We start from the raw sequence: 25,188 nt of genomic DNA, 5'->3' as shown, positions 1-25,188 counted from the left end.
AAAATCAGTATATATATAGTTTTGGAGCTTTTTTAAATCAGTTAAATCTTCTGTTAAGTATAAGACGTAATGCCTCCCACGCCGGTTTTGGTGATGGTGGTTGGTTTCATTGAAAAATAGAATAGCAACGCAGAAGTTATTAAATTGTACCCAAGTGTGTGCGCAATACATCGTGTAATGCGCACACACTTGGGTACAATTTATTTATTCTCTCTTTCTTTACTCTCATTACCGACTACCAAGTCAATGTACAGTATTTACTATATTACGATACATAATGTACAAAAACCAATATTCATAATTCCATACGTATAATCGATCGATCGATAGGTATTAAACCATTTTTAATCTTTTCGAATACGAAAATAAAACCCCTTTGCTTAGCTTTATCTTAGTACATTAATTAGGCGAGTAAAAAGAATGTATGCTACATTCTAGTTTTTTTGTTTTTACCTGATGACTTCACCAGGAAAAATCTTAGTATATTTAGGCATTTAACGACTTACAACCTAAGGTGCATTAACATAATATTATAATATTTTAAGAACAGAAACCTACTTCCTGTTTTATTCGACCTCGTTAACGAAAGATTATTTTCATATTACAATGAAATTGAATACGCTCATATAGTATATCCGTATTTATATTATGTTAATACTCCAAGCCGGATGTAAGTCTTCGGCAGGAAGAGAAAACTCACCAGATTTTCGCAGATAATCTCGAAATAAATTGTTTTCATGTGAAAAAAATATAATTACACAACAATAAACATTAACTTATTAGCATTATTACAAATTTTTCTACGCGTTTTTCCTTTTCAAGTCATTGACATTGCTCAATGAATTCCAAAATACTCAAAATTCACTTCATGAATTCTTTGAGTTCAATCGGTCATTCGCGCGTGAATTTTTAAGGCCGTGTATTTTGAACCCACGCCGCGCCGCTTCCGGGCTGCGGAAGGTGAGAGTGATCACGACACACCCTGTATAGTATTTAAGAGGAGTCCACACCGCCCTTTTTTCCATACAAACGTTGTCCCCAGTTTCCTCCCTGGATAATGCTAGTAGAGTTATAATTTTTTTCTGAATATCTACGGTCACTAATACAATGTCTTGTGTTTTCTTTTTTTTAATAATTTAATTATTAAATAAGATATGAACGTTCAAAAACCCAAAAAAATGGCCAGATTTTCCGCTGTGTTCAAACATCCAGAAAACAGATTTGGCTAGATTATAAAAAAAAAACAAAACATAGGAACACAGCTCAAGCCTTTCTTTAATCTTTAATGAAAAAAGTACTTAAATCGGTTAAGTTTTGGAGAAGGAATCAGGGGACAACGAATCGTTGATTTTCTGCAGTTGTCTCTATCGCGTTCTGCGGTATAGGCTTGAGGTAAGGGAGACAGCTATAGATATTACACGTACTTTTTTCATTTCTTTAGCCCCTGGTGTATCCTCTTAATACATATTATTTCATGTTAGAAGATAGGTAAGTAACAATTTGAAATTTTTTTTTTTTTTTGCATAAATTGAGGCTTCAGGACCGATAATTATTATGCTGGTCCTGAAGCCTCTTGAAATCAGAAGAGTGTGGATTCTATGTATAGCTAGACATATTAGCTAGTTGAGGAAGTAGGTAAGTTACAAGATTTGTTGAAATAAAAAATTATCAGGAAAAAAAAGAAAACCTATTGCTCTATGTTGTAAAATGTTAGTTACCCGGTTCATTACTTATTACATGATAGATAGATACTAATGACATCTTGTTCTCTGTTACTAAGCTAGTACTAAGGGGAGGGAGTGGGGACAGGTAGTACTTAGTAGCTCTTCCAGCGATAACTTATTATGTCAGCATACTATAAAATATGTTTTATTTTTTCAAATCTTTGACTTCGCAAATCAAATGATCTAAATAATATAGTAAATTGCTATTGGCTAATGAAAGCGTATTTAAAGTTCGCATAGGTCCGACTCTTTTTAAATAAAATTACAGAAATGTTCTAAGGGAGAGTGTAGTGGAGGCTAAAAGTCTCTTTGGTGAGTACACGTGGCATGCTAAGGGGGTGTCCATAAATTACATAACACATCAAGGCAATTCCACCTAATCTCACTTGGAACTAAAAGAGTCCTTAGCATGTACTACGCATCTATTTTCTTGCATAAAATGTTTCAAAAATACGTTAGGTTTTCAATGATATAAAATTAACTAGTGCAAACCTGTGATTGGAATAATTTACCCGGATGACTAAAGTGATATAAAACTGTAATTTAAAAAATATAAAATATTATTTAAATATTTAACAAATATTAAGTGTGTGAGATTATTATGGTGAGCCTAACCACAGTTATTATGGTGAGGTTAACAGAGAATAATTCTTATGCTCGCCGGTTCTGTTACTTGGCACCGCTTGCCTACCGCGTGTCTAGATGATATCTCATAAAGGGTGAAAAAATTCTGAAAATCTGTCACGCAATTTATGGACCCCCTTTGTTACCAAACCGTAATCCGTAAGTAATAACTTAATAGCGGTCCATACCTTTACTATTAACACTAGTCTATTGGCAGCAAAATCTAGACTTACATCATTGATTTACAATTCACCAAGTTTTGTTAATTAATATTTAGATTTATTAGAACTTTTGAAATAAAATAACATGAACTATTTAGTACAACTTAAAGGTTGCATTTAACATTTTACAAAAAGCAAATCGATATATTTCAAGTACAAAGTAGTTTTTGAGATTTTTAGGGAATGGCTTCATATACTTATATCTTTATCTATATCATCATTTACCCCATGTTATAACCAGATCATACTTAAACCACCAGCAATTGCTGGAAAAACAGTTTTTTTCTTAAACCAAACAAAAAAAAACCTGTAGGCCTACTACGAAACCGTTTTGAGACTCAAACAATCGGACGAGAATGCCGCGTCCTGCTCTAACAACGTCATTTCACGTTTGTTAGAGTAGGACGCAACATTTCACGTTTGTTAGAGTAGGACGCAACATTTCACATTTGTTAGAGTAGGACGCAACATTCTCGTACGATTGTTTGAGTCTCAAAACCGATTCGTGGTACGGGCCCTGGAACAAGATTTGTGTGTGAATCGACGACGTGTGTATGTAGGCTATAACTATCAAAGAAGTTGATTCATGGCGGACCAAAGTAACTTGGTCTGTTCATGTCAAACATAGCCGACAGACCGCACGGTTGTGTCAATTCAGTAGGCCTACTACGAAACCGTTTTGAGACTCAAACAATCAGACGAGAATGCCGCGTCCTGCTCTAACAACGTCATTTCACGTTTGTTAGAGTAGGATGCATTCTCGTTCGATTGTTTGAGTCTCAAAGCGGTTTCGTGGTACAAGCCATGACCACAACGCAACGCGTATAATGCATTTCTAAAGTATGGACTGGTATGGATTTGACAGATTTGCGAGACGTCACGCTCACGAAATCTGTCAATTCAGTACGAATTTAAAAATGCATCTATGCGTCGTGTTGCGGTCTGAACCCCTAAGTTGATGTAGGTCAGTCATCTGCCTATGAATCTATTTCTAATGGCACTTATGATCTTTATTAAAAGGTATAATAGTTTTGGGTGAGGTAAACTTTTTTGCCTAGTCAGCATAATAGTTTTTAGCTTTTTTTTGTAAAGGAAGGTATTGGAGTTATAAAAAATGAGTTGACCTTATTTATAAGTCAGTACTCTCATTCAGTACTTAAATATACTTACTTACCGTGAAAATAATTTATTTAAATAAATTAATAATACTTCTCTCGATCAATATGAGTAATTCCGCATTTTATCGAAGGTTAACGCCCTTAAACTTGATACAATACATAGGTACTATCAGAGAAGTTGATCCCTATGCAAATCTGGGACCTAAGTAGTTTGGTTGCGTTACGTCAAACCCAGCTGACAGATCACAATTAACATTGAATTGACATATTCGACCAAATAACGTTGGTCTGTCAATTGCTTAGGAATCAATTTCCTCGATGGTCTATTATAAATACGAAAGTGTGTCTGTCTGTCTTTGTCCTGTCTGTCTGTCTGTTCCCGCGTGATAAACGACTTTTGGCGTGATGGAGTTGCAGGTGTCAAATTGTATTGTTGAGTTTACGAAGTTACTAGTAACTTCAGATACTAAGACTGCAATCCATACAAATAATATTACAAACGCGAATGTGTCTCTCTGTCTGTCTGTTACCTCTATAAATAATAAATAAATAAAATATCTTTTTATTCAAAATGGGTATCATGATACACTTTTTGAAAGTCGAACGAAGAAACTACGTTGCCTACCACCGGTTCGGGAACTACCCCGCCGAGAAGAACCGGCTCTTCACGCCCAAACAGCTGAACCGACTTTGTTGAAATTTGGTATAGGGATACTTTCAGTCCCGGAAAAAATCCCGCGCAATAAAGGAATTTTGACGTATCTAGTTTTCATTAATTACAATATCTTTTCAGATTTAATAAAAATGTACTTTTAATCCCTGAAGCAGGGCCCCCGCTACCAAATTATGTGCAATGCACACGGGCGCCATCCTCTAGGGGCGCCAAACCGTCATCTTTAGGGGCGCCAAAACCAAGGACCCAAAAAAAATGCCTAAAGGGGCGCAAAAAACCTTTTTTTGCACACAGGCGCCAGTAGCCCTTACGGGGTCCTCGAGGTCCTGCCCTAAAGTGTGTTTATGAAAGGGAGATAGCAGATTTACTTTATTGGTTTTTACCTACGAATAATAAAAACTAAGGAATCGTAACTCCCATACTATTACCGTTTTAAATTTGGTTCCTTTTGATCTGTCATGTAACGTCAGCCTAACCGCTCAAGGTCACCTAAATATTGCAAATGTATTGAAATGTGTACCTAAGGTACACTTTTTTGACAAGTATTGTGGAGCATGTTTTATGACGGAGTTACTTTTCCTTAGTTTTTATTATTCGTAGGTTCTTACCGTGACATGGCGTTACCTATACTTCACAGGTTCTCGAAGTCTTTTTAGCATAAAGCCAGCGATATCCTTACCTTCTCAAGCTAGCGAACGTACCGCTTAAAAATAACGTTTGTTTTACGTAAACGTGCCAACATTTTGTTTTGGCAATAAACAATTAAAACCAACAAAGCCTACGTTTAACAGGCGTATTGCGTAACGTGTGCAGTTGAAGACATGAGTGGATGAAGGCTGAAGCGGGTAAGTAACAGTTTGAAAAATGTCGTTTTTTTTGCGGAGACCGGGAAATTGATTCGAAATCAAAAAATGTGGATTCTATGTATCTTATACAGGGTGTAACAAAAATAAGTGATAATACTTTAGGGTGTGTACGTGTTCCTTGTAGAGAGTTCACTGTGAAAGTAGCAGCGCTGAAAGACCAAATTTTTTTTCACTTTTGTATGGGGAAACTCATGACGCTCGGGCCCTTGCCCATACAAAAGTGAAAATTTTTTTTCGTTTTTTAGAGCTGCTACTTTCACAGTGAACTCTCTACAAGGAACACGTACACACCCTAAAGTATTATCACTTATTTTTGTTACACACTGTATATAAAATTCTCGAGTCACAATGTTAGGCCGCGTACTCCTCCGAAACGGCTTTACTGATTTTAACCAAATTTTATATGCATATTCAGTGGGTCTGAGAATCGGCTACTGGGTACTTATTATATTGATAAGTGCATTTGTTGAATAAATAATAGTAAATTATTACAACTCGAGACTGACGGCGACCATTGTTTGTGCGACGGGATAGCGATGGGCGTTGCCATGCTTATTTAGTCACTTCAATAAAATAATATGATCGAAATACTTTATATTATGGCAAAGCAACGTTTGCCGGGACAGCTAGTAGCTATATATTAGCTACATGATGAAATAGGTAAGTTACTAGGTATAATAATAATAATAATATACTTTATTGCATTCCACAAAATAATACAAGAAAACACTAAAATCTGAAAAGGACAACACAATTCTGGCGGCCTTATCGCTAAGTAGCGATATCTTCCAGGCAACCATCTTACGACTAGAACATTGATATAAAGATAACTTAAAAACGAGTGGATGCATAATGTGCATAACAAACTAAAACTAATAAACACACACACAAAACAATTAAAGCGAAAGTACACGATGAAAAACTATTAATTACCTACTTAACTACTAATGTTAAAAAATCTAATGACTAACAAGGCTAAACCATTGTTTGAATGAAACATTTTTCATCCGTGTCATTATTGTTCAATGATTTAGTCAGATAATAATTTTTAAGTTGTCTTTTAAATGCATTTAAGTTTTCTGACTGTCTTACATGATTAGATTGATTAGGTAAAGAGTTCCATAAGCGCACTGCGCGGGCCGAAAAGGAGTTACCAAAAAATTTTGTCTTTTGAACAGGGACATTTAATTTGAAAGCAAAACGCGCGCTGTCACTGTCAGAAAAAGTAAACATTTGCTTTAGATAAGGGGGATCCATGGGGTCAAAAAGTATATTATATAGTAGGTGTAGCACATGAGCATTCCTGCGTAAACGAATAGGTAGCCACTTCAAAATTGATCTATGTTCCGAGACATGGTCGAACTTACGCAGCCCAAAAATAAATCGAATGCATAGGTTTTGCATGCGTTCGAGTTTATTTAATTGTTCTTCTGTCAAATTATATTGGTATGCTCAAATTATATGGGAAAAAATGAAATGTTGTAAAACGTCGTTACCCGGTTCATCTCATGTCTGCAATCCCGTAGTTTCGAAGCAATTATGCTCTTTGTTTGTAACGTAACAAGCATAAAATGAGTCTGTAATGTTCTCTCGGATAGTTCTCATTATGTAAGCTTAGAAGTCTTAGAACATTGAACTTGATTGTAAACGACATTGGCACAATTACAAGATGATTCAAAGAGCCCGATTCTAGTAACTTTGCGGTATGGGGATTGATACCGCAAAAGCACCCGGCTACCGCATAACAATTGAAAATCTATTGTGCCTGCCATATTCACGATGGAGGTGCTACAATGAATACGTAAAACCTAGGGTCTTATTAATACTTCGATCGTGGATTCCAGGAAATGCTATTGTATTCTTTTGTTGTCGCGATCACCGGTGCTCTTATAGGGCTTGAATTAATTGAACTTGCTTATCAGATACTAGGTGACCAGTACTGGTGAACGTCGTATCAGTTCTTTTTTTTTATGAAATAAGGGGGCAAACGAGCAAACGGGTCACCTGATGGAAAGCAACTTCCGTCGCCCATGGACACTCACAGCATCAGAAGAGCTGCAAGTGCGTTGCCGGCCTTTTAAGAGGGAATAGGTTAATAGAGGAGGGTAGGGAAGGGAAGGGAAGGGAATAGTTGAGGGTAGGGAAGGGAATAGAGTAGGGGTTAGGGGATTGGGCCTCCGGTAAACTCACTCACTCGGCGAAACACAGCGCAAGCGCTGTTTTACGCCGGTTTTCTGTGAGAACGTGGTATTTATCCGGTCGAGCCGGCCCATTCGTGCCGAAGCATGGCTCTCCCACGTATTTGTTCCTCATATTATAAACCTAGGTACCCTAAACTTCCACGAATATATTTTCAAGACTATGAGGTAATTAGCTAAATCGGTTCAGCCGTTCTCGAGTTCTAGCGTGACTAACAAAATTGAAAATTCATTTTTATTTATACCAGGTGTAACCAAACTGATAATAATTCAAGATATGTAGGTATGTGTCCCTTCACTACCATAAAATATAGAGTTCAGTGTGAAAATAGCAGCTCTGAAAGAGCAACATTTTTTTGTGATTTTTATGGCCAAGCGCCCCAGCGGTATGAGTTTGCCCATACAAGAGTAATTTAAAAAAATACTCTTTCAGCGCTGCCACTTTCATAGTGAACTCTATATAGGAGACCCTAAAGTATTATCAATTAGTTTTATTACACCCTATGTAGAAAATTCAGGTGTTCAGCCTGCAATGTCTTAACTCCTAACCAAACTTCAAACATTATTTTTCTTTGTTTTCCCAACGTGGGAAAAGCCCCCGACCTCCGAGTCAAGTGTCAAGCTGGTGTCACGGAGGAGATCATTGGCCATGGCATCAGATTTTAATACCAAGGCTTTTACAGTAACACATACAGTCGGAAAACTCCTTTAGGCGCCAAGAAAATCTCGAAATAACTATGGAGATTAGAGTCATTCAAAATAACTTAAGGCACTTCCAGCTTAGTATTCCTACGACATTCTTCTGATTATTTTGTTACGGGTCCCAAGACAGACTAAGCTTTTACCTCGGGTATCCACAAGATTACAATATTGGAATGGAAAGGAAGTTGGTTAGCAGTAGTAAAACGTAGTGATTATATTCTCTTTGAGCAGTAGATCCTATACAAATACAGCATGAAAATTGCAATGGTGCGAATGATAGGACAATCTGGGGACACGGCAGTGCCCCAGCCAAGCTTTTTAGCACAGACACGGCCCGGCCGTACCATACTTTTCTCAAAGCGGTTCGCGGATTTTTCACACCCCCTTTATCTTCGATCTTAACAAAGCTAGGGATTTAGAATTTTGGTGACTAAAAGCGCCATCTGAAAACTTTTTACGATAGATATATTGCATAGCTATAAACTATGCAATATTTAGCTTGGCTCCTTTTTACATTTAATGTTTTGGTGAGATTATTATTGACAAAAAACACTAAGAGTTTTGTTACCAGATTGTATTTTTTATTGATTGTAGATTTTAAGTCATGAATTGTATGAACTTGTGACTATAGGTATTGGAGTTCCAAACGAATATGTATTCATTTGCCAGTAAAATAAGGCATATTAAATACCACCTACGTCATATTAAATGGTTGTATTATGGTAGTGTATGTGTGTTTTGTCCGTAAAAAACTACGCTACAAATCTAACGGCTTTCTTCCCTATTTAGAATGTAGATGCGCAACCTTCACCTTGCGTTTGCCTCGACGGACCGTGACGAAAATGCGCAAAAATCACTTTATTACCTAACTGAATTTGGGCCAAGTTCATTGCACGCTCGAATTGTTTGGGCGCAGACCGATTTACATAATGGTCATATAATTACACCGTTAACCATTGGTTCCGGTCACATTTGACTATTAGTTTAATAGAGAAAATATAAGAGCCGCGTCCTACAAATTTTAAGAAGATGATACAGACGTCAGACTCTATAATTATTATACCTATGATATTCTTTATGTTGTTCCATATCTTCTATTTAAGTATTCCACATTTGTAGCGTCTTACTTTAGCCTATTTTTTGTAAATAAAGGTAGATAGAACCTCCTAAATTATGACATCCTATTAGGCTATAGACGAATGACAAAGTGCAATATTAACCGATTAAAAATCAATCAGATTTCCATTAGAATAGAAACATATCCTGTCATAACTGTTGATCAATTAACATTACACAATCAATTAAAATTTTGCACAAAGAATCGCTAGTCAACATCAAAATCGGATATCCACCCAGTAACATTGACATAGATGAAAACCCATTATCTATTTCACAATGTTTCAAAAGAATTTTCCATTAGTTTATCTTATGCTATACTTACTAAAATTTAAATAATTTATGTTTGCATATTAGTAAGAAACTTTTCTTTAATGAACAAAGTTACGTCTGGGGCTTCATTGAAACCAAACCACAGTCCACAACGGAGTGTTTTTTTTGTGTACTATGTACTATCAAAGAAGTTAATTCATAGGCATATGGCGGACCTTTTTTTTATGCCTAAGTAATTTGGTTGCGTTATGTCAAACCCATCAGACCGATCACAGGCCACAGCTAACAATGAATTGACCAGCCGACCAAATGACGTATGTCCGTCAAGTGCCTAGGAATCAGTTTCCTCGATGGTACACAAGAGCACTGCCTCTTCCTTCATTCTTATTATAATACTAGCTATCCCGGCAAACGTTGTTTTGCCATAATACTTTTGTATAAAGTATTTCGCCCATTTCATAGGCGAAAATCATAAAAGTTTATTGTGCGGGAACATTTTCCGGGACAAAAAGTATCCCGAGTCCTTTCCCGAGACTCAAAGTAACTCCATACCAAATTTCATCAAAATAGATTGAATTCTTTAGGAAAAAATCATAAAAGCTTATAGTGCGGGAACCGTACATTTTCCGGGCACAAAAAGTATCCCTTATCGTTTCCCGAGACTCAAAGTATCTTCATACCAAAATTCATCAAAATCGATTGAATAGTTTACGCGCAAATCATAAAAGTATGTTTTGCAGTAACCGTACATTTTTCCGGGACAAAGTGTATCTTATATTCTTTTCTGGGACTCAAAGTATCTCTATACCAAATTTCAGCAAAATCGATCCAGCCGTCTACGCGTGATGTCGTGACCAAGGGATATATTATGGATTCATTTTTTAACCCCCGACAAAAAAGAGGGGTGTTATAAGTTTGATGTGTCTGTCTGTCGGTCTATCTGTCTGTCTGTCTGTCTGTCTGTCTGTCTGTCTGTCTGTCTGTCTGTCTGTCTGTCTGTCTGTGGCATCGTAGCATCCAAACGGGTGGACCGATTTTGATCTAGTTTTTTTTGTTTGAAAGCTGACTTAATTGAGAGTGTTCTTAGCTATAGTTCATCATCATCAGCCTGCTCCGTGCTGAAAAATCGCGGTTTATCTGGTTTGTGAAGGGCCGATTAGCAACTTGCAGTCGTTTGGTGGGCTATATTGCATTCTAGTTCGAGACATTTATGAATATTTACACATTAATGGCAAGTTGACCTGGTGCTGCAGCATCACCTGGTAATCAACAGGATACCCAACTCCGCACCAACTTAGAGCAATGGTTTCTTGTTTGGGTTTATTTGAATTGCGACAACTAGTAAGACGTAGATAACCAATAAATTATTGCATGCTGCTGCTGCAGCATCACTTGGATTCTATAGGAGTCGAGCTCCATATGAACCCAAAGTGGAGGTTTCATGTTTGGACTCATATTGACGGCCTCATCCAAAAGGAAATTCCTAGATGGTGTTCATTGGGATATAATATTATGATCCTGTTGATAGGAATTATTCTGCACTATAACCAACACAAGTTTAAAAAGCATAAAATAAAATTAAATTAAGAAATTAAAAAAAACCCCCGCCAAACAACTTTAAAAAGTAATGAAATAATATTATATTTTACTGACTTTAAGTTTAAATATTTCCTAAGTGTAAAGTGATATTTTAGTCCATAATTGTTGTCAAGGTGTGTCGGGGGACCGCTAATGTAGATGTTTGATTTCACATAACATTATGGCTGGTTTTACAGTCACGCGTTTCGCAGCGCCGTTGGAGCGCGCGCGTTCGAAGCTGTAACAAACGTATGGACGAACGGCGCTGCTCAAGCGCGCGGACTTTAAAACGCAACTACTACCCCCATACATATCCGAGCGCGCGCGCTCCGACGGCGCTGCCGAAACGCGTGACTGTAAAACCAGCCTATAGTTTAAGGGTCAGTTTTCAGCGAATAAAATCGAGACAATAAGTGACATGGCGATACAAAATGCAAAAGACACTGTTGGCGGTCTCCCGACACACCGTGACAACAATTATGGACTAAAATATCACTTTACACTTAGGAAATATTTAAACTTAAAGTCAGTAAAATATAATATTATTTCATTACTTTTTAAAGTTGTTTGGCGGGGTTTTTTTTTTAATTTCTTATATTTATATAAAATATTATATACTTACATTGAAAACTTTTTGTTCCGTCGGTGCGATTCGAACCTGCGATCCCCGGTAGCGCGCTCAACCATTGAGCCAGAGAGGTCAACAAAATATTCTTATAACCTAGAGAGATGGATGACTGACACGACCTGCAAGTGATCATGCGCAGGACCGACTTTTGACGTCATGACTATCCGATTAATTAAGTATTATTATTATATTTTTTGACAGACAATTTTGGAAGCAATTTTTTTCCAACGCGGGAATCGAATCTACGGCCTCAATCAAAAGCCACACTTTGAACCTCTGAACTACAAAGGTCTGATGACATGCCTAGTGCCAACAGAGGCGACGTAAAGCGTGGGCGATGTGGGTCAAGGGGCCTCGCACCCCAGGATTTTTCAGGTCACTGTTATAATGCCTTTAAAGATGTACTTAGATATAGTAAAGAATAGACTGATGCACACGTCATGTTGAACCTTATAATATGCAAGCAGCCGCAAATTAGTAAGCTCGACCTGTCTTCGACACTATTATACGTACAACATAGATCGCTACACCACGTCACACGCGGTATAATTTCCTCAACAGATAGATACCGATACTGAACTTGATATTTTAATTGATTCTATGATATCAATATTATCATGATCACCTGTCAAATGCATTATTTTCTCGAGACCGGAAGGAAGGATGACGACTAAAGCCACATAAAGCCTTGCCCACGCTTCCGACGTCGACAGGAACTAGTTCACGCATTGACCTTACATCAATACGTACTACGTATTGACTAATCTAGATTATTACTGTGCCGGGAGGGTTATATTTTTCAGAGAACTAAGTACTTAAGCAAGCTCTATAGAATCTTATAAATCTACAGGATGTCACAAAATCATAAGAGATGCTTTAGGGTTTGCGTGACTGGGGTGTGATCGTAATATAGAGCTCACCGTGAAAGTAGCAGAGTTGAAAAGTTTATGACGTCAGAGCGTTTCTCATAGGAACATAGAATTCAAAATATTATCTAAGATTCGTAACTTATTCAATCTAGTTTCTTTCCTATATTAGATAGCCCTCTTAAAGTTGATAATAAGAATCACTAGCCCAATCGATATATGAAATGTTTTTCAAAATCGGTTCACAAATTCAATACTAACACCTATCCTCTCTACTTATACAGTGTGTAACAAAAATAAGTGATAATACTTTAGGGTGTCTAAGTGTTCCTTGTAGAGACTTCACTGTGAAAGTAGCAGCTCTGAAAGACGAATTTTTTTTTTCACTTTTGTATGGGCAAATGCCCGAGCGTCATGAGTTTCGCCATACAAAAGTGAATTTTTTTTCTGGTCTTTCAGCGCTGCTACTTTCGTAGTGAACTCTCTACAAGGAACACGTACACACCCTAAAGTATTATCACTTATTTTTGTTACACCCTGTATAATATCAGCTATATATTAATTATTACTATAAACTTAACGTCCGTATATTTATTTGTAACAAATTTCACCAGATACCTAAATATGCTTTCAAAAGCAACCCATTACTTATACGTGGGAGAGCCATGCTTCGGCACGATTGGGCCGGCCCGACTGGAGAAATACCTCGTTCTCACAAAAAACCGGCATGAAACAGCGCTTGCGCTTTATTTCGCCGAGTGAGTGAGTTTATCGGAGGCCCGATCCCCTACCCTATTCCCTTACTAACCCTCCCCTATTCCCTTATCTTCCCTACCCTCCCCTATTACCCAATTCCCTCCTAAAAGGCCCGCAACGCACCTGCAGCTCTTCTGATGCTGCGAGTGTCCATCATGGGCGACGGAAGTTGCTTTCCATCAGGTGACCCGTTTGCTCGTTTGCACCCTTATTTCATATTTAAAAAAAAATGCCGGCATCATCTCAAGTGCAATCTACCGCTTAGTCACGGTCACGGATATGTATACTTACTCGTAACTTTATAATTATTTAAGTACAAAGTTTTATTTGCGGAAGACATGAGTTTGAGTACTTTGATGATAAACGGTGGTGATTAGTTTAATTATAATGTGTCGTCCTAACTTCCCTGTAGGTAATTGGTACTTTGTACTTACTTAAGAATCACAATACACTCCGGTACCTAGTTATTTAAAGTACCTACGTCCTACACTATAATATAAGTTCCTTCTCAGCAAGAAGTAAGAACTGCAACTTTAATGTGGTTCTGAGTAGGTATTGCAAAAAACAGTTTTTTTTTATCCGGATTTTCTGATTTTTACTTCCTGAAAAAAAAAACTATAGAGATAAAGTCAAAATCTATTTAGTATTTAATTTCGAAAGTAGATTCGAATTTTATTAAAGCCGGAAGTATGTAGCGTTAAAATTAACGTTTAAATAATGGATACCTTATTAATTCATGTCTATGGATAATTATCAGCGTCTAGTTATTTTATTATTTTTTTACATTACTCAATTAATAAACAGTATTCACAGCACAAACTAGACTGAACAGTGGACACCATAAAATAAACCATTATGCATGCAGTGTTTCACCACTCAACAGTTTGTTAACTTTGTTAGCTGGACACTCGCAATTAAGTAGACACGTCTACACCCACTGCTCTTGCTTAAACCAATCTTAAATCTAGTCATAAACATTCGACAAGCAAAGTCCATGTCGTAATAATGAATATTAATCAGAGAATGTAGGAAGTAACTCAGTTTTTGGCGTGAAACTGACAAAAGTTGAAGAAACTTTGTCAGCTGAAAAATTTAGTTTGCGTAAAATCTCTAAGCGCATAATATACATTGGTACTTACCTTTTTTCACGCAGTGAAATGCTGTGTCGCATTCGACGTAGGGGATGGGAACTCCCGCTGCGGATATGTGGGGCTCGCCGCGGCGAATATGGCGAGTGCCGCGGCCCTACCCACTAAAACACTGCGATGTCCCTGTCTCCTGCAGCTGGCGGATGCAATATAAGTACTTGGTACCTAATAAGAAGATTCTCACTGTGTAAGTATATTATCGATACAGTCGTTTAACAATGTTGCCCTTGTCAGACGTTAGAATTTCACTGTTTAAATTTTCCCTGCAGTTTACCCCTAAGTTGTACGAATTGGATTGGATCACAATTTAGCCAATCGGTTGGGCTATTTTCGAGTTTTAGCCAGACCAGCCGGCCACCATATTCAAATTTCAGATATCGTTTAATTCAATACATAAGGTAATGTTTACCGACGAGCAATAGATAGGTTCCGTTGATAACATTGTAGAGATTTCGAGTAGACTCATGCACCGTCTCTACAGCTCTATTCAACTCCTCGGAGGTGTAAGTAAAATTGATATTTACCCATATCGTTTTGCCATCGGGTCTGTTAAATATTATATTAGATATTATAATTAAGTATAGCGCTTAACTGAGTTTAGATGGCCAGAACAGAAAGATTTTGAACAACCCAAGTTAAATTAAAAGGTTTTTATTTGTATCGGTTTTCTATTAACTTTAGAACAGCATAACATTAGCTAAAGTGAGTGTCTAAGTAATTTAAACAAGGAATAACAAATTATTCATAGTTAATGGTGACGAATCGATTAAAGACAAGAAAATAATTACCTACTTCTTAGTTATCCAACCTAAATTTTATACAAGAGATAAATAAGATCGCTTGTAACTTGTTACATTCTATTCAAGTGCGGATAATTCCAGTCGATCACGAAATTTCTCTAAAACAAAAGAATTGCCGTCGCGCGTCGCACCGAGACACTTCGCTTTTTTTAAGAAATTAATTTTCCTCATAAATTTTATTGAAACGGCCCTGAATTCCGCACAACGGGGCTAATTATCGAGAATCACGGGTTTTTCGCACGACCTCTCCTAGATTTGTACATAGGAGCAGTTCGGCACGCGAGAGATTAAATGATTAGAATACAAAGCGGACAAATTGACCTCACGCGACCGCCTCGACTGATATTTAATTAAACACCGTCGTGCAAAAACACGGGACAGGTAATTGAGGGATTAGCCATTAGTTAGTATAAGTACTTACTACTTTTTACTAACCAGCCATTTAAAGCGCCTTCGCACTAGGTACGTACGATCAGTGCCCGTGAATGTAGACGTTTTCACGTGTACGGATCGGATTCGGATCGTTAGAACTGTTTCTATGATACCGTCCACACTAAATCCGGTTTTAAGTACGACTCAGTCCTCACTTCTCTCCGTCATCTATGATTTGTGAATCTTGAGTTTGAATTTGGGTTCGGATGGGACGCACTGCGAAAGCGCTCTAATGGCACTGTCGTAGCGTACTTTCAATTGGTACGAGGGCGATTTATTAATAGCACATTATATTGTCTGTGTGTGTGTGTCTACTCGTACCCGAATAAATTACGCTATGTTTTTTTAGGTCTTGGCGTAAGGCTGGTTTTATCGCTGCGTTTCGGCAGCGCCGTTGGAGCGCGCGCGTTCGAAGATGTATGGGGGTAGTACTTAGCTGCTCAGCGCTTGAGCAGCGCGCTCGATTATAAGCAACGCTTAGCGATAAAACCAGCCTTATGTCTAAACACACTATGCCGAAATTCCGCATGATTACGTCAGCAATGTCAAACGCATGTATAATATAACGCGACGGAATTTCGGCATGGTGTGTCATCGGTAATTTAAAAATTAAAATACATTGCAGGCGGATTCATGCAGAAATTCCGCCGCGGAACTTTGGCATAGTCACTATGCCGAAGTTCCGCGGCGGATACACTATGCCATAGTGTTTAGACACTAAAACTACCCTAAGGGTCAGCGCAGACAGAACGGAGCGCAGCAGAGAGGATTTTATTAACGCACTTGAAAATAAACTTTAAAATTATTAAACTAAAATATATGCATAAATGCTTGAACCTACGAATAATAAAAACTAAGGAATCGTAACTCCCATACTGCGGGGGATGCCTAAAGCATTTCCCCATAAAAAATTTAAAAAGACTTGAACCTTACAAAAAATACTCGCCCGTCCTCAAGGACACATAGGAAACCCGTAATCGCAGTTTAGTGTAATAATTTTAAAGTTTATATTCAAGTGCGTTAGTAAAATCCTCTCCGCGGCTGCGCCCCGTTCTGTCTGCGCTGACCCTAACTATGAATAACGGACTGGGCTGTCACCGTCTTGTATTGTGTTATCGTGCGTCACAATGCAAATGTGGCATACAATACAACACATTACTCCTCAACGGTGACGCGACGCAACGGTGCAGCGTGGCCCCGCCCTTAGGGTTAATTCAGACCGCAACGTGACGCGTAGATATGCATTTCTAAATTTGTACCGAATTGACAGATCTCATGTGCGTGAAACGTCTTGCAAATATGTCAAATCCATACAAATTTAGAAATGCGTCTACGCGTCCCGTTGCGGTCTGAATTATTAACTCTTAGTCGTAGTTTCTGATCCTTTGTCTAAAATTTCAACAGGTCGATGTCAAGGTATATACAGCGGGGCTAAAAATGGTAACATTTAGCAATTCCTCTCGATCAATTCACCAAATAACTTGTCAAAACCACGTCAAAACTGTCAAACTGACGAATGTCAAATTAGTACGAATTACTAGACATGAATTGCAAGCAGAGTGAGTAGTGACCATTTTGCGATTTTAAAAAAAATATCATATTATGATGATTCATAATTATTATGATTCTCCAAAGCGACCATTTCCCCGCTGTATAAGGAATCATTGTTTGGTACTAATTATTTCCCTTCCTTCACTAGAGTTGGGTCTCAAAATGACAACACGATTTTTTGGCCTCGTTTATTATATAGATAAATTTGGCCTAACATTTAAATACGAAACATCAATTTTGGTATAATTAGGAAGTAGGAACACTGACATATTTAGGTCGATATTTTTATACCTTTACCTTATACCTTCCATAAAATGTTAATAAACATTTTGGACATATTGGTAGGAAAATTTTGTGCAAAATGTGTCAGTGTTCGTTTCATTTTCAGAATACACTAACTCTTTAATATTAACCATCAAGACATATTTTTAAATTCGCACGATTTACTTTTATAAATATAAATTAAACAATTTAATATTTTGCGTTTTAAAATGACAAATTACACGCAAGTTGCAAATAACAACATAATTTATCTCCAAATAGCATTTTATAATATTTGGATAAGGTGATTATCTCCAAATAGTATTTTATAAATTTGGAGATAATGAGCTTTCAATGTACTGTAAATAACTACTGTAATAAATTGTAACTTCTAATATTATAATTGTTGGTACATGAGCATGATTTGCTGATAAATTGTATCGTAATTAATTAGCCAATTATCTGATCACGAGAGATGAAAATTTATACATTTATGTTATTATTGTTTAATCTTCATTGCCTATAAAACAAGTTGTGCTCATTGTAACAAAAGGGCCAGAAATTGTGTTCCAAAAACAATTATTGTTGTAGAGGTATATTTTAAAGTTAGTACTTAAGTATAAAACTTTTTTTTTGTGTTTTTAAATTCGAAGGAAAAGTCAGCTTTTAATTCGAATCTGAGATTTTTTTTAAAGCAAAATAATTAATGTAACTTAGTCTTATTTTTAATTAATATTTAATACACAGAATAATTAATAACTAAACGTAACAAAAAATAATAGTTTTTATCGACTATAATAATAATTATAATGTACTCCCTATTTCACTCTATGGATAGAGCACAACAATAGCTGAGAAAAAAGTACCTAATAAGTATAGTAGTAAATATATTTTTTTATTTTTCGGCAACCGCTGCAAAAATTTGTATTTTTACTTATCGTGCTTTTCTTTTTAAACGGGTTTGTCGAATGCATTTTTTTTATTTTTGTTTTTTTTTCATAATAGTAAAATATCTCACAGTCTCTCATGTACTCTCTCTCTCACACACTAATATTATGTAAACATCAATTTATGATTAATTATTATAGAATATTAATATGCATTACATATAATATGAGGATTTTCCAGTCTATGCCAAGCATTAGATTTTACCGAGAATACATTGCAAGTTTTAGCTTATCCACTAAACAGCGTCTAGAAAACCCCCATATAGTCCGGTCGTGGAAGATGCAGAATCGACAAGTGACTGCTTCTTGTCTCTTTCACACAAAAAGCCCCATCGCATATCTCTGGAGTCCAAATAGCAATACAGCGAATAAAAGAGACAAGCAAAGCTCAGTCAATGGACGATTATGCCACACGCCTTTACGACAGTTTAAACGAAGAACATTCGGCTGAACTTGAGCATTCGGTCCATGACGTGAATACGCTTCGGGTTCCTCTCCAAATCCGCGTTGTTGAAGCGATCGCCACTGGAAAAAAAAATTGCTATGTAGATAATTCTATAACGATCTAGATATTTTTTACGGGCGTAGAAACAGACATTTAATAATTACTTAACCTTGATTTAAAGATCACAATGAAAGGAGTTATTGACATTTTTTTTATTAGTTGACAGTGGTTGCCAGCATATTCACGTTTGCAGTACAATGAATTGACACTATTCTTAACCCTCTAACTAATTAAAAGCGTCTATTATAGTTTGTGCGTTTTAAGATGATATGGGTGACAGTTCTCATATTCCTTGCTACGGATTTTTTTTACAAGAAAGCAAAAAAAAATCAAAATGTAATAAATTATATTCCATGTACAAAAACAAATGTTTCATAAAATTGTACTTAAATGAATAAAAATTAAAAGTTGCTAAATGATAACTTATGAATATAAAATTATATTATTAACTGTGAAATAGAAGTATAAAATTATTGTTACAAAAACATTTGAAAAATTCAGATGCATGAAACGGAACCTATGTCAATAGAGATTGACACTGTTGAATCGAAATCAAATCGATAAAAAAGGGCGACCATCTTAAATCACCAGCACCACTGAAATGTCAGTACGAAATCGATAATTTCGATTGCAATTTCTTTACGAAGTGATTCGATATTTTTAAATTATCGACAAATTTTTGTCAGGTAACTTTCACTACTATTATCAATTATAATGTGTCACGCATATCATCTTAAGCCCGGCCGCACATTGTCCGAAATTTCTGATACGAAACAGTTGAACGTCCGCACTGTCTCTTACATTTTGTACTGAACCGAGTGAGCTCGAACTTGCCGGAAGTATATTTCGGATAGTGTGCGGGGTGGCGGTCCGGCGAAATTAAAGTGTTTCTGATCATAATTCGGACAATGTGCGGCCGGGCTAAAACGCACAAACTATAGGTGAGGCGGACACAGTGACGGATTAAGACTACTTGATGCCCTAAGCAATCCATGCCTGTGGCCTATCCGTATCTCAACTAGAATCGGTCTTTGAACCTTTACCCTTCTGGTGCCCCCTCAGACGTGATGCCCTAGGCAATTGCTTAATTTGATTAAGGGCTAATCCGTCACTGGGCGGACACACAAATGAACACCAACCATCCATGGCGAGCGACCGCCTTACCGCTGTGCATACATTTTTTGCCCCCAAGGTCTTAAAATATTTTTTCCAGTAAATAGCTATACAAGGTCTGCAACTTGTTTTTGTCTGTCACGTTAGAAAAGCTGTATGACACCTGTCTCCTGATGAAAAGCAACTATCGTCGCCCATGGACACTCGCAACCATGGGCGTTGGCTGCTGGTGACAGTTCGTTGCAGAGTTTTACAGTGCGCGGCAGAAAGTTACGCGAAAAACGCACGGTGGAAGACTGCCACTCATCAATGTATCATTAGTCATAGACTATATTTAGTAATAGTACTCACAATGTAAGCGAGCGCGCGCGGAAGCACGCTAGATGGGCGTAATACGTCGGCGTGGGGTAGGACACGGATCTCGTGCAGCGCGAGTACAGGTGGCACAGGTAGAAGGCCAGCTGTTCCACCTCGGACACGGTCAGCTTGCCGTCGTTACACACGCAGTGGTAGCGCGTCGGCCGCGCCGTGCCCTTGATAGCTTGGTGCGACACCTGGAATATCGTTTTATTTATTTATTATCTACGAATAATAAAAACTAAGAAAACGTAACTCCCATACTCCAACCGTTTTGAATTTGGTTCCTTTTCGCACACTAGAATATGACAATAGATACGAAACACTAGCATTCAAATTTAGGAAATAAAGCCGTTGTCATTTGATTAAAACACAAAGTTGTGTACCGAATACATGCAAGTATGCATGTATTCGGGTCACATTTTGTAGACTCATGGACAAACTTTTTGACATAGTTACTCTTCCTTGGTTTTTTTTATTCGTAGTTTATATGGAAATCTTACAGCCATATATAGTGACATATAGTGACATGGTAGTTTTAGTTCTAGTAATTGGGAAGTAAATTACGAGTTACTTAGACGTTTTATACATCATAATATTGTGAACTGTCTTAATTAGAGATGTGATAAGACAGACAACAGCAAGGGCCTGTCTCATCACTTACTGATAAGTGCCGGATAGGCTATCCACTACTTAACTTGACTTAGGGTATAGAGAATCTGTCAAATAAGTTGTGGATAGCCTATCCGGCACTTTATCAGAAAGTGTTTGTAAATGTTTTAATTTCACGCCTTTTTAAATATTTTTCTTACTCCCTTTTCCAAAAGGGCAATCAAATAGTCGGTCACTAACACAATGTTGATTACGCAGTCAAATCAACTTGCGTTGACACGTTTTTCTACTTATTCTTACTATCGGAGAAGTTGATTCATATGCAGATTTCGGGGCTACGTAATTTGGTCGCTTTAGGTCAAACCCAGCCGACAGATCACGATTAACATTGAAATAACACAATCCGCTCAAATGCCGTAAGTCCGCCAACTGTGACGCACCGGACTGGAAGAAATTAATTCATGGAAAATATCCATGAATTAATTTCTTCAATGGTACATAAATATGCAAACTTTCATAAGAATAACGTACCAAATAAAAGTTTAGTTCGGTCTGGTGCACAATGTCAGTGTCGACGACGGTTCCCGGCTCAACATTTTCGTGTCTGGTGGTGAACAATCTACAATACAAAAAATAAGCAGTAAATTAATTTGAACTTCGGGTAATAAAAATTAAATAGAACGAGCTACTGTGTTTACATAACTTTGCATATTACACAGGGCGCGAAACTGAAAGATCAGTCGGGAAAAGTGTTTCGGTGCGATTTTATTCGTACTCACCTAGTATGGTGTCGTTTCTGTACCAGGAGGAACAATATTTCCGGTTTCTCGATAGCGAAACGTTTGAACGCGTTATGGAGAGCCACCAACTCGCTGTTCATCACCTAAAATATACATCTTTATAATAACATGATACAAATTAATATAATCTCTACGTCTACATATTACATAGTAACTAAACCAAAGTATACTCCAGAATGTAAATATGTATAATATATTACTAGCTGTGCCCCGCAGTGTTACCCGCGTTTTTAGTGAAAGTAAATTGCGTGCTAACAGTAGGTAATTTTTCGCGAATTGATTTTCATTGATTTTCCCATAGAAAAAAGACATTTTTTCCGAAGTAAAATTTAGCCAATGTGTTGCGGCAGCCGACTGCCGCTTGGGAATTGATGGGTTAAACGGGAATAAGTAACAAACATACACACTCACAAACTCTTCGTCTTTATAATATTAGTAAGACTCTCTCGTCTAATCTCAAATATTAGTGTCAAAGGCCTACTTTGCGCCAGTATGGCTGATCGTTACTCAAATATCATACCCAACGAAAGAGAGAACACAGCGAATCCACTGTTAACTTTTATAGGCCGTTTACATTCAGCCCTGTCGGGCAGGGGAAGTGGGCTGCGCGAGAATTTAAATAGTCACTCGCGCTGCCATGCCGCTGCCATACCGCTGTCATGCCGCTACAGCTGCCCGTCGCGGCAAGTATGTAGAGGGCTGAGTGTAAACGCTCACTTGTGTCGTTACTGCCGCAGAAGTATTTACAGTACTCCCAAATTAATAATGCGCATGGAAATCTTCGCTAATTGTCGTAATCACGAAAACACCCGAATCTATGTAACGTAAGAGACCCAAACAATGCACTTGCATTTTGCACCTTGTTCAAAGTAAATATCATATAGCCGGTGGCTGTCCGCTGTCGCCGGTCCGTCAATAAGTGCTATAACTCACCGGGAAGCCATCACGGCGTTACCATGATAACGTCCAAGCAACGTAAGACTAACGCTACAAAGCGCTGTTTTTCTTAAAGTTAAGTTTAAAACAGCGCTTGCAGCGACGTCTTCCGACGCTCGGGAAATACGACCGTTGCCGAAAAATTACGAAAACTTCTAGGCGCATTATCACTTTGGGAGCACTGTACGGCAAATATTGGCGGTAGCACGAGGAGCAGCGGCAGTGGCTGTAAACGTCTTATTAGGCTAAGACCCAATTTCACCAACCTCTGTTTGTTAAATCCTAACAAGGCATTACTTAACGGACCTTGGAAAATTAAACAGACTGTTAAAATACTTATGTCCCACAGTAAAAATTTAACAGCGGATTAGTAAATGCAATGTTAAGTGAACAACGAGTGAATAACATTCAATTCGTTCGTTCTTGTTATAAGGCGATGAAATTGCAATGTACAAGTTTAATACGACATATTGCCTGCAATGTGTCATTTTCACCTTATTCGTATAATACGTCATCTGGTAGATAATGCGTCCAAATTAAAATATCTCTGATCGCATACATTTGTTACACTACAATAGTTCTTTTTAATTTACTAGGTTAATAATTATGATCTGTCAAAGCTGAAAACATGAATCATGATACAAACTTTTATTTACTTATTTCGGTTTGGTAATTTTGATACAAGTCAGTGTATTTGCAATGTCAAGGAAAATCCGAAGGCTGAATTTTTGACAAAATGAAAATAAATAATTATGCATAACATGAAAAATAATAAATAATATGTAAGGATGTGGCGAAACATGGCGGAAACACTCAAAAGTCAAACAGATTCTTTTATTGATATTGGATATTGTCATTGACAGTTTTTGTTTTGCCTATTATAACGGCCTGTTATATATTTAACGGACCTCCCCAGCAGGAATCAAAATTTAACACCGTGTTAGGCGATTTAACATGACATTAGCGTATGGTGGAACGTTCGATAGCTCTAACAGGCCGTTAACTGATTTAACAAGCCATTATTTATTTAATATTGCTTGATGAAACTGGGTCTAGGACCCAATTTCACTAACGTCTGCTAGTGTTAACAGCTTGTTAAAATGTCACGTCTCCTCTTTCATTCATAAGAAAAAGAAAGAGATAACGTGATACTAATACGAGCGTTAACTTTAACCAGTCGTTGGTGAAATTGGGGCTTAGCATAAGGCAACTAATCTAGTATGATACCTCAGCGAATTGTCCATCGGATACACCATCTCGAAGCACATACACCTTCTTGGGCAGTCTGCCGTTGTTATGCTGCTTGTACACTTGCAGGTGGTCAACCATCATGTCTTCAAACTGCATTATCATCTCTTTCTGAAATTATACAAATAGTATTATACATCATATAACTTTTTTTATGAAATAAGGGGGCAAACGAGCAAACGGGTCACCTGATGGAAAGCAACTTCCGTCGCCCATGACACTCGCAGCATCAAAAGAGCTGCAGGTGCGTTGCCGGCCTTTTAAGACGGAATAGGGTAATAGGGGAGGGTAGGTTTGGAAGGGAAGGGAATAGGGGAGGGTAGGGAAGGGAATAGGGTAGGGGATTGGGCCTCCGGTAAACTCACTCACTCGGCGACACACAGCGCAAGCGCTGTTTCACGCCGGTTTTCTGTGAGAACGTGGTATTTCTCCGGTCAAGCCGGCCCATTCGTGCCGAAGCATGGCTCTCCCACGGTTAAGTACCTTTAGAGTTATTTTACCGTACAGTTTTCTATAAGATTATTCCTGACAGGATCTGAGTAAAATTGGAGCGACCTGTCGCCGTAATAATTCGATGCAACGGCGTCATTTTGTATGTAACACTAGATGCCGCCCGCAATTTCGTTTATCGCACGGAAACCGTACTATGTCCTTTTCCGGGACTTAGAGTATCCCCATACCCAGCAAAATTGGTTCAGCGGTTTTGACGTGATGAGGTACCAGAGGCCGTAGCCAAAGTCCCTTTCGTTAAAAACGATGACGAAATTCGTTATCAAAAGGTATGGGATTTGACGTTAGTCTTCGCAAGCGAAATGTCATTTAGCGGTGAGTTATGCCAAACTGCATACATTTTGATAACGAATATCGTCATTGTTTTTAACGAAAGATATTTTGTCAGTGCCCCTGACAGACAGGCTGACAGACGTAGCTGTACATCAATCATCATACCGCAGCAACGAAACAACGGCATCATGCATTTTGGTCTCACTCTAACTCGGGGCCAATCATTTAAGTGTCTAAACCACAAGTCTAAACACACCATACCGAAGTACCACGGCGGAAATTCCGCATGATTACGTCAGCAATGTCAAACGCATACAATATAACGCGACGTAATTTCGGCATGGTGTGTCAT

General features: G+C 37.8%; 1 protein-coding gene across 5 annotated transcripts in view; it reads right to left on the bottom strand.

Annotated features, from left to right (window-relative positions):
* Positions 1-18,310: 18,310 nt before the first annotated feature.
* The window catches only part of LOC121738774 (protein argonaute-2-like), a 38,245-nt gene continuing 31,367 nt past the window's right edge, over positions 18,311-25,188 (bottom strand). For all 5 annotated transcript variants that reach the window (XM_042131021.1, XM_042131010.1, XM_042131035.1 and 2 more), the window contains 5 exons: positions 24,033-24,164; positions 21,849-21,952; positions 21,601-21,688; positions 20,452-20,654; positions 18,311-19,007 (listed from right to left, as the gene is read on the bottom strand). In XM_042131021.1, the coding sequence (XP_041986955.1) occupies positions 18,911-19,007; positions 20,452-20,654; positions 21,601-21,688; positions 21,849-21,952; positions 24,033-24,164 (624 nt within the window). In that variant the 3' untranslated portion in view covers positions 18,311-18,910. The remainder of the gene's footprint in view (positions 19,008-20,451; positions 20,655-21,600; positions 21,689-21,848; positions 21,953-24,032; positions 24,165-25,188) is intronic.

This window comes from Aricia agestis, chromosome 2 (assembly GCF_905147365.1).
Source record: "Aricia agestis chromosome 2, ilAriAges1.1, whole genome shotgun sequence".
In the NCBI taxonomy this organism is placed as follows: Eukaryota; Metazoa; Arthropoda; class Insecta; order Lepidoptera; family Lycaenidae; genus Aricia; species Aricia agestis.
Note: the sequence above shows the minus strand (reverse complement) of the source record. Positions and strands in the feature narration are given on the sequence as shown.